At 46.8% G+C, this 14350-nt stretch overlaps 1 protein-coding gene across 2 annotated transcripts in view; it reads right to left on the bottom strand.

The window, feature by feature from the left end:
- Positions 1-14350, bottom strand: part of RASSF2 (Ras association domain family member 2) — a 41954-nt gene that overhangs the window by 19420 nt on the left and 8184 nt on the right. Inside the window, exons 2-5 of one of the 2 annotated variants that reach the window (XM_035117375.3) lie at positions 9100-9191; positions 7273-7348; positions 6227-6378; positions 3404-3492 (exon numbers count right to left, since the gene is read on the bottom strand). In XM_035117375.3, the coding sequence (XP_034973266.3) occupies positions 3404-3492; positions 6227-6378; positions 7273-7348; positions 9100-9158 (376 nt within the window). In that variant the 5' untranslated portion in view covers positions 9159-9191. Of the gene's footprint in view, positions 1-3403; positions 3493-6226; positions 6379-7272; positions 7349-9099; positions 9220-14350 lie in introns of both variants that reach the window. The other variant, XM_088670880.1, reaches the window with a different exon arrangement.

Below are 14350 nucleotides of genomic sequence, written 5' to 3'. Positions count from 1 at the left end.
GAGTGGGATTCAAATCCTTACTATAGACATGTCTAACAGTAGCCCTGTGGCTACAGCAACATGGGGCATTGCCCCTCCCACACTCCCTTCCTGAAGACCCAGACTACTGAAGCGTCCTGTGTGACTCAAAAGCTTGCACCAAGTACGGTAAATTGGTTGCTTTGCGCTTCTTGTCCTGGAGGAACCAATGCTGAGACTTTGATCTATCTAAGCAGGGGTTTGCCTGGCTTGCTTTGGTTTCTTAAAGGAAGGGAAAAGAAGAGGAGAGGCGAGAACGGCACAGCTCAGATTGCACAAAGCCTGTAAATGCCAAAAACCCACGTGGTGGTTTTCTGTTTTGTTAAACAGGAAGGCCGATCTCTGATCCGAGAGCGATGGGGAGTGCGGGAGAGAGTGCTTCTCCTGTAAATGTTTGTTTCTCCATGGCAACTCTGCTTAACAATGACTCCTGTTATTCCCTTTCTAAAGAGAGGAGGGCTGCGTTGTCAAGGAAAAGGGGAACAAAACTCATTCTTCCACATCACTCTGTGTGTGTGTGTGTGTGTGTGTTTCACGCTGGACTTGTGAACTCGGAGGCGCCTGGCTGCTGCTCGAGGCCAGCATCCTCCTGCCTTCCAACCAGATGCCTCTGGCAAAGCCCACAAGCAGGACTTGTGTGCAGCCGCTCTCTCTGCTTCTGGCCATGGAGGAAGGCTTCTGGCACAATGGGACACTGTGATGGAAGCCAGAGCGCAAGGAAATGCCATTTACCTTCTTCCCACAACAGCAGTACCTATTTATCTACTTGCACTGGTTTGCTTTTGAACTGCTCGGTTGGCAGGAGCTGGGACAGAGCAACGGGAGCTCACCCCGTCACGGGGAATCAAACTACTGACCTTCCGATCGGCAAGCCCAAGTGAAGAAGAAGAAGAAGAGTTTGGATTTGATATCCCGCTTTATCACTACCTGAAGGAGTCTCAAAGCAGCTAATGTTCTCCTTTCCCTTCCTCCCCCACAACAAACACTCTGTGAGGTGAGTGGGGCTGAGAGACTTCAGAGAAGTGTGACTAGCCCAAGGTCACCCAGCAGCTGCATGTGGAGGAGCGGAGACGCGAACCTGGTTCCCCAGATTACGAGTCTACCGCTCTTAACCACTACACCACACTGGCTCACAAGAGGCTCAGTGGTTTAGACCACAGCGCCACCTGCATCCTTCACATGCCGATCAACCTTGGCCTCCAAAAATCTGTCGTACCCCCCCTTTTAAAGCTACCCAGACCTGAGGTTGTGACTGCACCTGGAAACGGCAAGTACGAAGAAGTCATTCCTTTTAAGAACATAAAGAGTTTGCTGGATCAGGCCAAAGGCATCTCACAGTAGCCAAATACCCCAGTGGGAAGCCCGCAAGCAGGACCTGAGCACAAGAGTCCTTTCTCCCCCTCCTGTGCTTCCCAGCAACTGGAATTTAGAAGCAACGCCTGCCTCCAACCATCGAAGCAGCACAAAGCCATGACGGCTAGTGGGCATCTTTTGTCCGTCCTGAATCTCCCACCTCTGTTCCACGTCATTGACTCCACCTGGTTCCAGTATTAGGAGAGAGATTAACAGAATGGTAGAGGGACTCCAAAGGTTGTCTAGTCCAACCCCCTGAAGAATCTCCAACAGATGCCCATCCCTATATCCACTCAGAGGGAGAAGGGAAGAAAACAAAGGCCCTTAAGTTCGGCCATGCAAAGAAATTGATGCATGGGCAGCGACCATGACATCTAGCCCTCCCACCCATCCTGGGAAAAAGTTTTCCCTTAAACGTGGCGTTTCACTTTCTCACACATAAAGGTGATTGGATACTTTCTCCCACAGAAGTTCAGGGATACTCAGAGACGCACAAGGAACATGAACATTGGTCATCCCAATGTCTGTCCTCAGGCTTTGCCCCCCCCCCCAAAAAAAGTGTCCATGAGCGCAGCCCATTAACTACATCCCAAATAACCCAACAGGGACCTTTTAGGCAGCTCCTATTTGCCCCCCAGCCCCATTATGCCTGTCATGTAGAAAGTGATCAGAGTGATGTCCCCCCCCCCCTTTTCATAACCCTAGAACTAATGAACACCCAGTGAAGTTGAACACTGGAAGAGTCAGGACAGATAAAAGAGAAGACGTTCTGCATGCAGCGCACTGTTAAACTATGGAACTCCCTCCCCCAGGAGGCAGTGATAGCCACCAACTTGGGCCGCTTTAAAAGAGGCCTGGACGAGCTCATGGAGGAGGAGAGGAGACTATTGATGCCTAATAGCCACAAAGCTTCTGAACAAGAGTTGCTGGAAACCACAAGAGGGGGGAGGGAGGGCTCTTGTGCTTGGATCCTGCTTGCTGGATTCTCACAGGCACCTGATTGGCCAGTGAGAGAAAAGGATGCAGGACTAGATGGACCATTGGCCTGATCCAGCAAAGGCTCTTCTTATGTTTGTTGGTGCAGCACCGTCCACATTGTTGGATTTTTTGAATAGTCAAGTTACTTTAGAGCCGGTCTAATGTAAATACTGTCTGTTTAAGAGAAACAGCTGCAGGTGATTTCTGTTAATTGCTCACAGGCGTAGGCTCTGCTCCTTGTATATAAGGCTCTGCCAGAAAGCCTTCTGTATCTCTTAGTTAGATCTTTCAGTTTGATTCATCTCTCGGTAGATCACTCTCTCAGTTGTTCTCAGTTTAAGAGATTCCCAGTTGAATCTTAGTATGAGAGTTGCTTAGTTATAATGCTAGTTTGCTGTTAATTCTCGGGTAGTTTAATGGGAGTCTTGTGGGAGGTTTGGAAAGTGGGTAGATAACATTGCTAAGAGAGAAAGCATTTATCTTTAGTTTAAAGTCTCTTTAGATTCAGTTTGTTTTTCAGTTAAAGAAACCCAACCGTTTGTATTTTCATCTGCATACTTTTACAAGTGTGCAGCTAGTAAGGGGTTTCATTTAAGGGAGATAATTCCCTACGCTCTTGGTGGTGGTTTTTTTAGCCAGGTCAACTTCTGACTGTGTATACTCTGCGTGAAGCGTACTTTAAAGGGCCGCTGTAAAACTGGGATATATGATTTAGGTTAAGCAGGTTTCAATATCCAGTTTTCTCCAAAATTATTCTTATCATATATATATTATTTTTCAATACACATCACAAGAGAACTCTGAAACATTTATTTAGACCCAAGACACAGATTGCTCTGTTCCTTTTAGACACATAATTATGGCACTCCTAGCACGGGGTAAGCTCCCAGAAACACAGCTGCACCTTTCAGATATCGATTTACTACACTTCACAGAGAGTTATTGTCCTAGATAAGGATTATGCTCCACTATTGCATTATTTTCAGAAGATGGAGACCCCCAATTCCTTAGCACCAGTAAGGACTCCCAGCATCCTTCACTTCCCCTGCCTTACCAATTCCCCCATCAATTCCGTCTCCATCTGACGAGGGCTCGGCCTCCGTGACCTGGATGTCTGGTAAGGTTGACGGCTTTATGACTGACCTAAGCAGGGAAGAGACAAAAGAAGAGAATTCGGGACATAGAAAAGACCTTGCAATATTTCCCCAAGCATTCTAAAAACACCAATTGATGCAAGCAGTTATTCTTCGTGTGCTCATGTGAACCCCCTTCATGGATCACTGCATTGCCATGGTGAAGGGGCTTGAATAACCCCAAAGAAGCTATGAGCTGTGCCGTGCAGGGCCACCCAAGACGGACGGGTCATAGCCGAGAGTTTAGACTAAATGTGATCCACCTGGAGAAGGGACGGGCAAACCACTCTAGTATTTTGCCATGGAAACTCTGTGGACATAAAGAAGAAGAAGCTTTGAGAAGAAAGTGAGTGTTTCCAAGGCATGCTGTGGTTCATGGGGTCACGGAGAGTGGACATGACTAAGACGACCAAACAACAACTCACGTGAACAGTAAACGCAGCATAAAATCACAGTGGCAACTTATGTGAGCATGATGATTTTGCTGTTGTTGAAAGATGCATTTGTTAGCTGCGATTCCTGCACTGTAGGGGGGCTGGACTAGATGACACCTGGGGTCCCTTCCAACTCAACAATTCTATGATTCACCGCAGAAGTTGCCAACATGATCTTCTGTGTGCCCTCTGCACCCCACTTCAGACATTAATAGACACATGGATACCACAGAGGAAAACACTTTCGAAACATGCCATCAGAATTGCCCTCGAGTCGGACATTAGGCAGGAAGCAGGGATAAAGTTATGTGTGAGGTTTAAGTATTTTTGAATGCTTTGCTTAGTAAAACAGCTCCCTGCATGCAGCAAAACAAGAAGAGGGCATTGCTAAATCTTTTGACCAAGGTGTGCTTATTTTTTACATGTAGGGAAAATTCAAAACTGCAACCGTCCTTGGAGTCTGAAGCACCACTCTCCAAAATCCTACCACCTTCTTCTGTGTAATGTGTAGAATGGATCTGTGCCATGTTAGTGGCAGACTCTGGTTTACAGCAGAAATTACTGAGCATTTCCCCAAAGTATTAAAAACAAAAACAGCAACCAAGAGGCTCTGTTGCCATCCTGACTATAATTTCTACTTACAAAAGCTCTTTATTTATCTGCAACTTGTGATCATGTAGATTACAGTGTTCCACCAGCAGAAATAATCGAGGTCATGGTGCCAATTGTATAGTCTGGGCTGCATATTCTGCAGTTCCCAAGTTGGTTTGTTCATGGGGATCCTAGTTGCAGACAGAGCAGCCTTGTACGTGGCCATATCTTATCTTCTACCCAAGGAGAACGGGCAGAGAGCAGTGTGATCCCAGCAGGGGTAGGACTTGAACTCACTCCCCTAAAGCCCTAGTCTACTTCTCCAGTGTTCAGGAAAATCAACGATATTTTTTTCCCATTATAAAAAAAGTTTATGATTTCCTCAGGTTGTTTCTGGCCCCAATCCACTCCCATCCTTGTTTCTACACATCAAGGTGCCGCTTTCCTTACCGATATGACACGAGTTCAAACCCTCCCTTAAGTCCCTGATCACAGAAAAAGTTAAACCGAAATGGTCACAGTGACAGAATCATAGAGTGGGAAGGGAGCCATCTAATCCCACTCCCTGAAGGGCAGGAACCACAGCTAAAGCATTCCTGGGCACAGGGCCACCCATCTCTGCATAAAAGCCCCTAATGAAGGAGAGTTTGCCACTTTCCGAGGGATTCTGTTCCAGTGCCGAACATCTCTTATCATCAGAAAGTTCTCCCTAATGTTTAGTCAGAATCTCCTTCTTTGTCATTTGAATCCACTGGTTCAGTTCTTTCCCTCTGGAGCAGCAGAAAACAAGCTTTCTCCATCTTCTATGCGACAGCCCTTCAGATATTTGAAGGAGGCCATAATGTCTCCTCTCATTCTCCTCTTCTCCAGTTCCTTCAACCGTTCCTCATCAGGCTTGGTTTCCAGACCCTCGATCATCTTAGTCACCCTCCTCTGCACACATTCTAGCTTGTCAACCTCCTTCTTAAATTGTTGTGTCCAGAACTGAACAGAAGACTCCTGGCGGGGTCTGACCAAGGCAGAAGAAAGCAGCAGATGAAAATGATGGAATTAGCTGATCTGACCGGGAGGGTCTGCGACCAGGGAGAAAAATCGGTGGAAGAAGATTGAAAGAATTTTAAAGTTTATTTGAAGAAGAATAGTATTGTAATTAATTAATAAGAAATGGATTTTGAGGTATATATATATAAGCTGTAGTTTAAGATCTGGCTTAGTGGTAAAGGAAAATATGTAAGATGAAGATAATGGTATTGTTAGGAAGTAAGAATAAGTACAATTTATATAAGGATAAAAGGATTATGAAGTTGAAATTGCTAAAGAGGACTAGCAGTGTATCACAGTAAGGAGGATCCAAGGAAGTTGCAGTACAATGATTAGATAAGAGGTTAAGAATATGAAATTTTGTATGTTTTGTTGTTGTTGTTCTTCTTCTTCTTTTTTGGTTGTTGTTATTTGTAGTGTTTGGTTTTTATTAGATGTTTCTATAAAAAACAATAAAAAACTTTGAAAGAAAGAAAAAAAAAGAGCGGGACTATGACGTCCCTCGATGGGGACACTCGACTTCAGTTGATGTAGCCTCAAATGGCATCAGCTTCTTTTTGCTGCTGCTGCTGCTGCTGCATCACACTTGACTCATGACTCATGTTAAGCTTGTGGTCTGCTAAGACCCCTAGATATTTTTTCTCACATGCACAAACATGCCCTGGATTGTTTACTGACCCGTGTGCTCCCAGGTTGCAGCCGGAATGCCAGGAGGAGGACGAAGGCGGGGGGCGGATGCGCTGGTTGTCGTCCTGCATCTGCAAGCGGATGGGCCTGCGCAGCCCCCAGGAGATATTCAGCAAGCCTTCCACGATGAACTCCCCTTCTTCCTAGAGGGCCCATGAGAGAAGTGACTGAGGCATGATGCAGCAGAAAACTTCTATAAGCCCCAAGGATGCTGGTTCTACCTCCAGAGCGGGACCACAGCTCTAATGGAAATGTTAACAAAATGTACCCAAACCCTGCGCTATCTGAAAATGAAGAACAGCCTTTCAAAAGTTTGGCATCCATTCACTGAATACATTAAGGTAAAGGAACATGGCTGGCAGCCACACTCTTTTCTATGGATAAACATTATTGGATAATATTCCCTTGAAGGACAATGGAATTATAATGCTGCTTTTGGAATAGTACCATTCCCTCCTTCCTCCTCATATCCTTTCTTTATTCCCGCCCCCCTCTCTTGCTTTGCTCTTTTCTCTTTCTCTTGACTGTTGATGCCATTGCTTTTTGAGTATTATAAAGTGAAAATAAAAGCAAGCACCAAAAGAAAGGATGCTGGTTTCAACTATATTTATTGATTTTGGTTCCTAAGATTTACATACTGTACTGTATTCCTCTGGAAGGATAATTTTAGTTTTTAAAAGCAGGTTTCCAGCCCTCCTGAGTGCATCATTAAAAGTGCATGGGCAGCACATGCTGAATTCTCAGAAGCTGGGAAAATCCCAGAGTCTGGGGGTATCAGAGTTTCGGGGCCTTGCACAGCCCCAAAATAGGAAAACTGGAATTAAAACTAAAGAGTAAACTCTGCACTGCAATAATTTAAAAAGCATGCACATATGAGCCCTTTTGCATGCATCACGCCATTTGCAGGATCCAGCTCCTTTAGGTGCAGAGTTCAGGTGACTTGGGTGCAGTTTCATTTTTGGAATCATCCCCAGGTCACAGACCCCTGGTCACAACATTCTCCCCTAACTTGTCTCTGCATAGAAAGGTCCTCTCACCTCTCGATGCCGGAGCTGCAAGTTCTGGCCTTCGTAGTAGATGTTGTATGTCTTCAAGTGCAACAACAGCTCATTTCTGGAAGATGCAAAGTGGAACAAGGGCTGTTAGAAGTCCAGCTCACTTTGCCACATGTAGTGGCTTTGTCCCAAAGTTGCTGCTTTATGCAATAAAATATTTAAGGAAATTGGAACTGACCCCTGACCCCCTTCCAAGGAAAGCCAAGATTCCACAGAACATGTTTCTCCAGCCACACATTTCATTGTCCAATCAGAAAATTGCATGCACTTTCTGAGAGTCCTTTCAGAGTCCTTTCTGTTGGGGATAATTCAGAATGAAATCCCCAGGTGTCAGAAAAGGTTATTTATGTATGCAACAACTGCGGCCCGTGTTTTTTTTAGCCCCCAAATGGAAAACGAGCAAGGTCCCAACCAAAGAAGAATGGCAACTTAAGTTGACAGAATATGCACAATTTGCGGACTTAACATATAGAATAAGAGAACAAGAAAAACATATGTTTAAAGAAGATTGGAAAACGTTTACTGAATATATGGAATATAGTTGTGTACAGCTGAAAACGCTGGCAGCATTCAGATAAATTTAACAGTGTAAATAAGTTTCGATGGATGCAATAATGGAATACTGATTGGTATAAAGGGCCCCTGACCATCAGGTCCAGTCGTGTCCGACTCTGGGGTTGCAACACTCATCTCGCTCTATAGGCCAAGGGAGCCGGCATACAGCTTCCAGGTAATGTGGCCAGCATGACAAAGCTGCTTCTGGCGAACGAGAGCAGCGCACGGAAACGCCGTTTACCTTCCCACCGGAGCGGTCCCTATTTATCTACTTGCACTTTGATGTGCTTTTGAACTGCTAGGTGGGCAGGAGCTGGGACCGAGCAACGGGAGCTCACCCCATTGCAGGGATTCGAACCGCCGACCTTCTGATCAGCAAGCTCTAGACTCTGTGGTTTACTGATTGGTGTAGTTTTCGTAAAATATGCAGGGATTTAGGATATGTAAAATGAACCACACAAAGACAAGAAGGGAAGTCCCTGATATCTCAAGGCTGTAAAATAAGTATTTGAAATCATAAAACAGAAAATTTAATTTGAGTGAGTGAGAGAGAGAGAGCATGTACTCAATGTCCATCTTCCTGTAGGGAGTTCTCTAGGCTAAAAATGAATGGTTGGTTGTAACTGCCCTCATTTCACCTGTGCCCACAGCTTCATGACATAACAGGCGACGCGCAGCTTATGCAGCAGTTCGGTTCTGGCTGTCAATGTGTAAACACAAAATCATCTGTAGCCAGGAGCCCCTGGAACTGCCCCCAACCCACAAGGGGGAGGACTCTTTATCTTGCTCTGGGAAGGTTGCAGCAGGAGGGCCCAGGGAGCCCACTAAGTGAGGCAATGCCAGAACTGTCCCAGAGCCCTTGTGCCTCTTTCCCAGAGGCCGGTGAAGAAGGCAGCCCCTTGCTTACTGGCCTTTGGAAAGGCAGTGCGAGGGCTCTCAGAGCATCCTTGAGTCCTCATGCCTCCTTCCCAAAGCCCGGAAAGCGAGGGAGACCCTCTGGGTGTGCAGAGAACATAAATAAATGGAGAACAAGGCTTGGTGGGTTTCCCACACTCTCCCATTTATTCACCCTGCCACTCCAATTGTGTAAATATGATTCGCATAAGATGGAAGTTGCTGGTGCTCAGTTCTCTCCTCCCTTCCTTGCATGTGTGCATGCAGTTATAGAGACACCAACACACCAGACCCCAGGGATTGATGCCAGCTGCAAAGAACAAAGGTCTGCCCAGGATACGCAGCCAGCCTCTGACTTACTTTGAAATGTACTTGTCGTGCCCACAGGGGACTGGGTAGTTCTCGCTTATGTAGTCCATCCTTGGAAAGTGTCTTTCATCAGGAACAGAGGCCTGTAGCGAAAGGGGAAGCGGGGAACAGCTTTAAAGCACACAACGATTTACTTTCTGAGATAAATGAGAAGAACATCCTAATCGTTCGTTCAATTCAATGGTGATTTTGCAGACCTCTACGTAATAGGTTTCAGATCCATGGATTGTAGCCGGGGGGGGGGGTGGGGGTTGTCCAAAAGGTGCAGAAAGGTGATAGCCCTGCTTGTTTTCCTGGAAGACCATTCTGAGAAACAGGAGGTGGGATAGACTGGCCAGCACCCCAAGCCTTATTGCAATTACTAGGTTTATTTCTATTCCGTCTTTTGGCCAGACGCAGACTTGAGGTGGGTTACACAAATGAAAACAACATGAAGCATATATATATATATATATATATATATATATATATATATATATATATATACACACACACACACACACACACATATATATATATATATATATATATATATATATATATACACACACACAATTAAAAAGTAATTAAAACTGAAAACAATATTAAAGCCACATCTATTAAAACAGGGCCGTCTCAAGCCGGTCGGGCACCCTGGCGCAGAGATCGCTCCAGCCCCCCCCTCCTGCCGGCCCAGCGCCCTGGTGCCCCGTGCCACCGAGACTACCCCTAGAGCCGGGCCTGTATTGAAATACAACAGCACCCTCCCCTCCATGGTTTTGGACTGAATCTGTACATCGCCCTCTAGCTGACCACACATTAGGCTACCCCGTCCAGCTTCTGAAATTTTCACAGGCATCACACATATCTTTGAAGCCGTAAGGACTAGATACTTAACAGGGAAAGGCAAAGCTCTCCAGTGCTGAATCCGATTCCTATGCCGAATGCCACCCTGAACCGCTTCTTCTTTCCCCTTGTTCTCTGGGATTGCATCTGACGCCACCTCTGGGCATAATCTCTTGTTTTGGCTGCTATAGCCTAACAGGTGTCCACAAATCTTGCTTTGCATCTGCTTGAAGGCGCAAAGCAGGAAGCCCAGAAGTCTTAACACTGCTGCATCCGCTGTTGCATCCGCCAAGCATTGTTCTTGGGTTGGGGGGGGGGGAGCAAAACAGAAGCACTAAGAATACCACTGCCTCCCAGCAGAGCGGCTGACGAAATTCTGAATTTCCTGTCTCCTCTGAGCTGCTTTCCTAACCACTCTGACAGCTGTCTGTTTCATGGCCTCTCCTTCTGCAACAGCTTCTGGGGCTGTTCAGCAAGGGAAGCTCAAGACTTGCACATAGCAAAGCAGAAAATGATATCTCCACCCCCAAGCTGCTGTGCCGTTGTCTCTTCGAGACTGGCAGTGGTGGCTGGGAGTGCCTTTCTTCAGCTCTGACTGGTTTGCCGGACTGGACCGTTGCAACACGCTATGTGTGGGGCTGCCCTTGAAGACGACTCGGAAACTTCGGTCGGTCCAAAACACAGGAGCTGGCTGGCTGGCAGGGGTTCCACTTAGATCTCATATAACCCATTTTGAAACAGCTGCGCTGGTTGCCAGTGTGTTTCAGGACCCAATTAAGGTGCTCACATTGGTGTTTAACGGTGCTATTTTTCTAGAAAAAGAGGTGCCGGAGCTCACCATGAACACCTCCCTTATTCTCTTAGAATGGCAATGGCGTCTGCCTGAGAGGGCCTGAGGGGGGGGGGAGCCCTGGTGTTTAAAGCCCTAAATGTCTCAGGCTCCAAATACCTGAGAAGCCGTCTCCTTTCCTACAGACCTCAAGTGCTGAGATCAGCAGAGGGGGACCCCTCCGCTCTCGGAGGCTTGGCATGGCAGTGGCCCATGGGAAGAGGGCCTTCTCTGTGGTGGCCTCTTAGCTGTGAAACTCCCTCTCTGCAAAGGTGTGCCTGGCACCTGCATTGTATGGCTTTTGGACGATGCTGAAGATATACCTCTCTACACTAGCTTTTGACACCTGAGGTATTTGTTTTTATAGGAACCAAGTTTCTTTTATGTCTGTAAGTTGTTTTTAGTTGTTATTAATACTGTGCTTTAGTGCTGTTACCCATGCTCAAACCTTAGGGTGAAGGGCAGGTAATAAACAAACAAACAAATTTGCCCTCCCCAGCAACCAAGGGCCACAAACTAGCCAAGGGACACTTGGTTAGGCCACTGGGCCACCAACACCTCCCTGCCACCTCTCCCACAGTACTACACCTGACGTTTGCTGCCTTAAACAAATGCGGGGGAGTGGGCACAGCCAGCGCACACCCCTTTAGCAGTGCATGCAAGACACCCCCTGGAAGCACACAGCCAGGGCTGGCTACCTCTCTGTCTGCTTTCTGAGCCAAGAGTCTTTGCCAAAGGCACTGCCCGGATCATGCGGGGTGATGGGGACTCAGCAGGCAAGACGGAGAGCCGTCCTAACCAGGCCAGGAACAGCAAAACCATCTCCAGCAGTGCACTGGGAATGGGGAGGGGGGGAGGATTTGCCAGAGCAAGTTCCAGAGTTTTAACTATGTGTTGTGTGAATAAGTCCTTTCTTTCCTCTGTCCTGAATCTCCCAATGTTCAGCTTCGTTGGATGTCCAAAAGTTCTAGTGTTACGAGAGAGGGAGTAAAAGCTTTTCTCTACCCACTTTCTCCATGCCAGGCATCATCTTAGGGACCCAGGTGGCGCTGTGGGTTAAACCACAGAGTCTAGGGCTTGCTGATCAGAAGGTCGGCGATTCGAATCCCTGCCACGGGGTGAGCTCCTGTTGCTCGCATAGCTGCCAAGTTTTCCCTTTTCTCGCGAGGAAGCCTATTCAGCATAAGGGAAAATCCCTTTAAAAAAGGGATAACTTGGCAGCTATGGTTGCTCGGTCCCAGCTCCTGCCAACCTAGCAGTTCGAAAGCACATCAAAGTGCAAGTAGATAAATAGGAACCGCTCCGGCGGGAAGGTAAACAGTGTTTCCGTGCGCTGCTCTGGTTCGCCAGAAGCAGCTTTGTCATGCTGGCCACATGACCCGGAAGCTGTCTGCGGACAAACGCTGGCTCCCTCGGCCTATAGAGTGAGATGAGCGCCGCAACCCCAGAGTCGGACACGACTGGACCTGATGGTAAGGGGCACCTTTACCTTTACCTAGGCATCATCTTAAAAACTCCTGTCATGTCTTACTCGCCTTTTCTCTACACTAGAACGTCACAAATGCTGCATCTTGGGTCTCCCACATCCTGCCTGGTTTGGCCCCGAGCTTAGAAACAGATGGGGGTTTCCTGTGTGCATTTGGGGTGGGTGGGGGCAGGGGGCAGAGGACAACAGCTCAGCTGGACTGAAAAGCAGAGAGTTCTAGGAATCCAGAGACTCCCACCAGATGCTCTGCAGGATTTGTTCTTCTCCATCCTTGACACCTGGGACCAGAGTGGGGCTTCCGCAGACCACTGTCAAGTCATTCACCAAGTCAGGAAACCCCAGCCCTCCATTCTGCATCCTGGAGAAGAAGGAGAGGTTTAGTGCTGGCAAAAGCAGCATTGGACCCCTTGAAGATAAGGCTTCAAGGCTTCTGTGATTCTCAGACATACTTTCCAGCAGAGGCAGCTGAATTCGTGTCGCTTTCCAGATGTTCTGGTGTGGGAGCTTAATTCTATTTGGCAACCCAAACTCTGAGCATCCACTGCGCCGGTTAGGAGGAAGGAGCAAAGCCAGCTGTGCAAGGAAGCATCTCTCTCCCTCGAGAGATTTTGGAAGCAGCTGCACTAAAGCAGGGGCAGAAGAAGGCGCTAGTTCAAACCACGGGCCCATTTCCACTAGGAAAAGAGGAGCAGTGGTCCCAAATGGGTGTAGCTAAAGGAGGAGGAGGCCTGGAGCTACAAGGCAAACAGGACCTTTTTTTAAAAAACAACAACTGGTATGTGTGTGGACACAAGAAGAGCCTCCAGGATCAGGCCAGTGGGGGCCTATCTAGTATAGCAGGGCCCTCTCCCCACCTGCAGCTTCCAGCAACTGGTATTCAGAAACATCGCTACCTCCAACTGCAGAGGCAGAGCCCAGCTGTCCTGGCTAGTAGCCATCGACAGCCCTCTGCTCCATGAATTTGTCCATCTTCTTTTAAAGCCACCCAAGCTGAAAGCCACGACTGCATGATTTAACTATGCACCGCGTGGAGTACGACTTTTTATCTGTGCATGCCGGTTTCCCGCTATTGTAAGGCCTTAATTTCTAGTCTTAATTTCTATGGTGGTGGAGGAGACTCTTGAGAGTCCCATGGACTGCAAGAAGATCAAACCTATCCATTCTGAAGGAAATCAGCCCTGAGTGCTCACTGGAAGGACAGATCGTGAAGCTGAGTCTCCAAAACTTTGGCCACCTCATGAGAAGAGAAGACTCCCAGAAAAAGACCCTGATGTTGGGAAAGATTGAGGGCACTAGGAGAAGGGGACGACAGAGGACGAGATGGTTGGACAGTGTTCTCGAAGCTACGAACATAAGTTTGACCAAACTGCGGGAGGCAGTGGAAGACAGGAGGGCCTGGCGTGCTATGGTCCATGGGGTCACGAAGAGTCGGACACGACTAAACGACTAAACAACAACAATTTCTAGTCAACTAGTTTATGTTTTTTATTACTGCTTCCATTCTTGTGGAGCTGCTCTGGCTTTTTAAGGAGCATCAGCGAAATCAAAATACCTGCATGAGATGTTTTAAATTTTGAATTCTTTGCGCTGCCCTGCCCATCTTGAAATGACTCAGCCATGAAGCTGGGGGTCACCCAGCATTGCAAGCCCAGTGCCAGCACCTGGAACAGTCGGGCGAAACCCAGCGCCCACTGTTTACTCACCAGGGCTGATTCTGCATTCACTCTGTGTGCGCATGCATTTAAAAAAAAAAAAGGATTTAAATTGCGAAATGAGGTGAAAGAATATTAGATTTCATAATTTATAATATTTTTAGTGAAAATTAAGAGGCTAAAGGGTATAATTAGAGGATTAATCAATCTGTTATGTGGTTTAAAGAATTTTATATAAGGTATTGTGAGATGTTAGAATTGCTAAATTGTATAATTTTTAATAAGAAGTTTTTTTATGTGCTATAAGGAATTTTTATGTTAGGTATTATTTTATGATTTAAGGAAAATTGCTAAATAGGGGTTATAATTAGGCTCGGGAAGGGGGGAGCGGGTCAAAGTTATGATAGTGTTATGAATATTAGATTGGGTTTTTCTTGCTTTTTGTCTTTT

Source organism: Zootoca vivipara, chromosome 6 (assembly GCF_965207765.1).
Source record: "Zootoca vivipara chromosome 6, rZooViv2.hap1.1, whole genome shotgun sequence".
Taxonomy (NCBI): Eukaryota; Metazoa; Chordata; class Lepidosauria; order Squamata; family Lacertidae; genus Zootoca; species Zootoca vivipara.
This window is presented reverse-complemented; position numbering and strand designations above follow the sequence as displayed.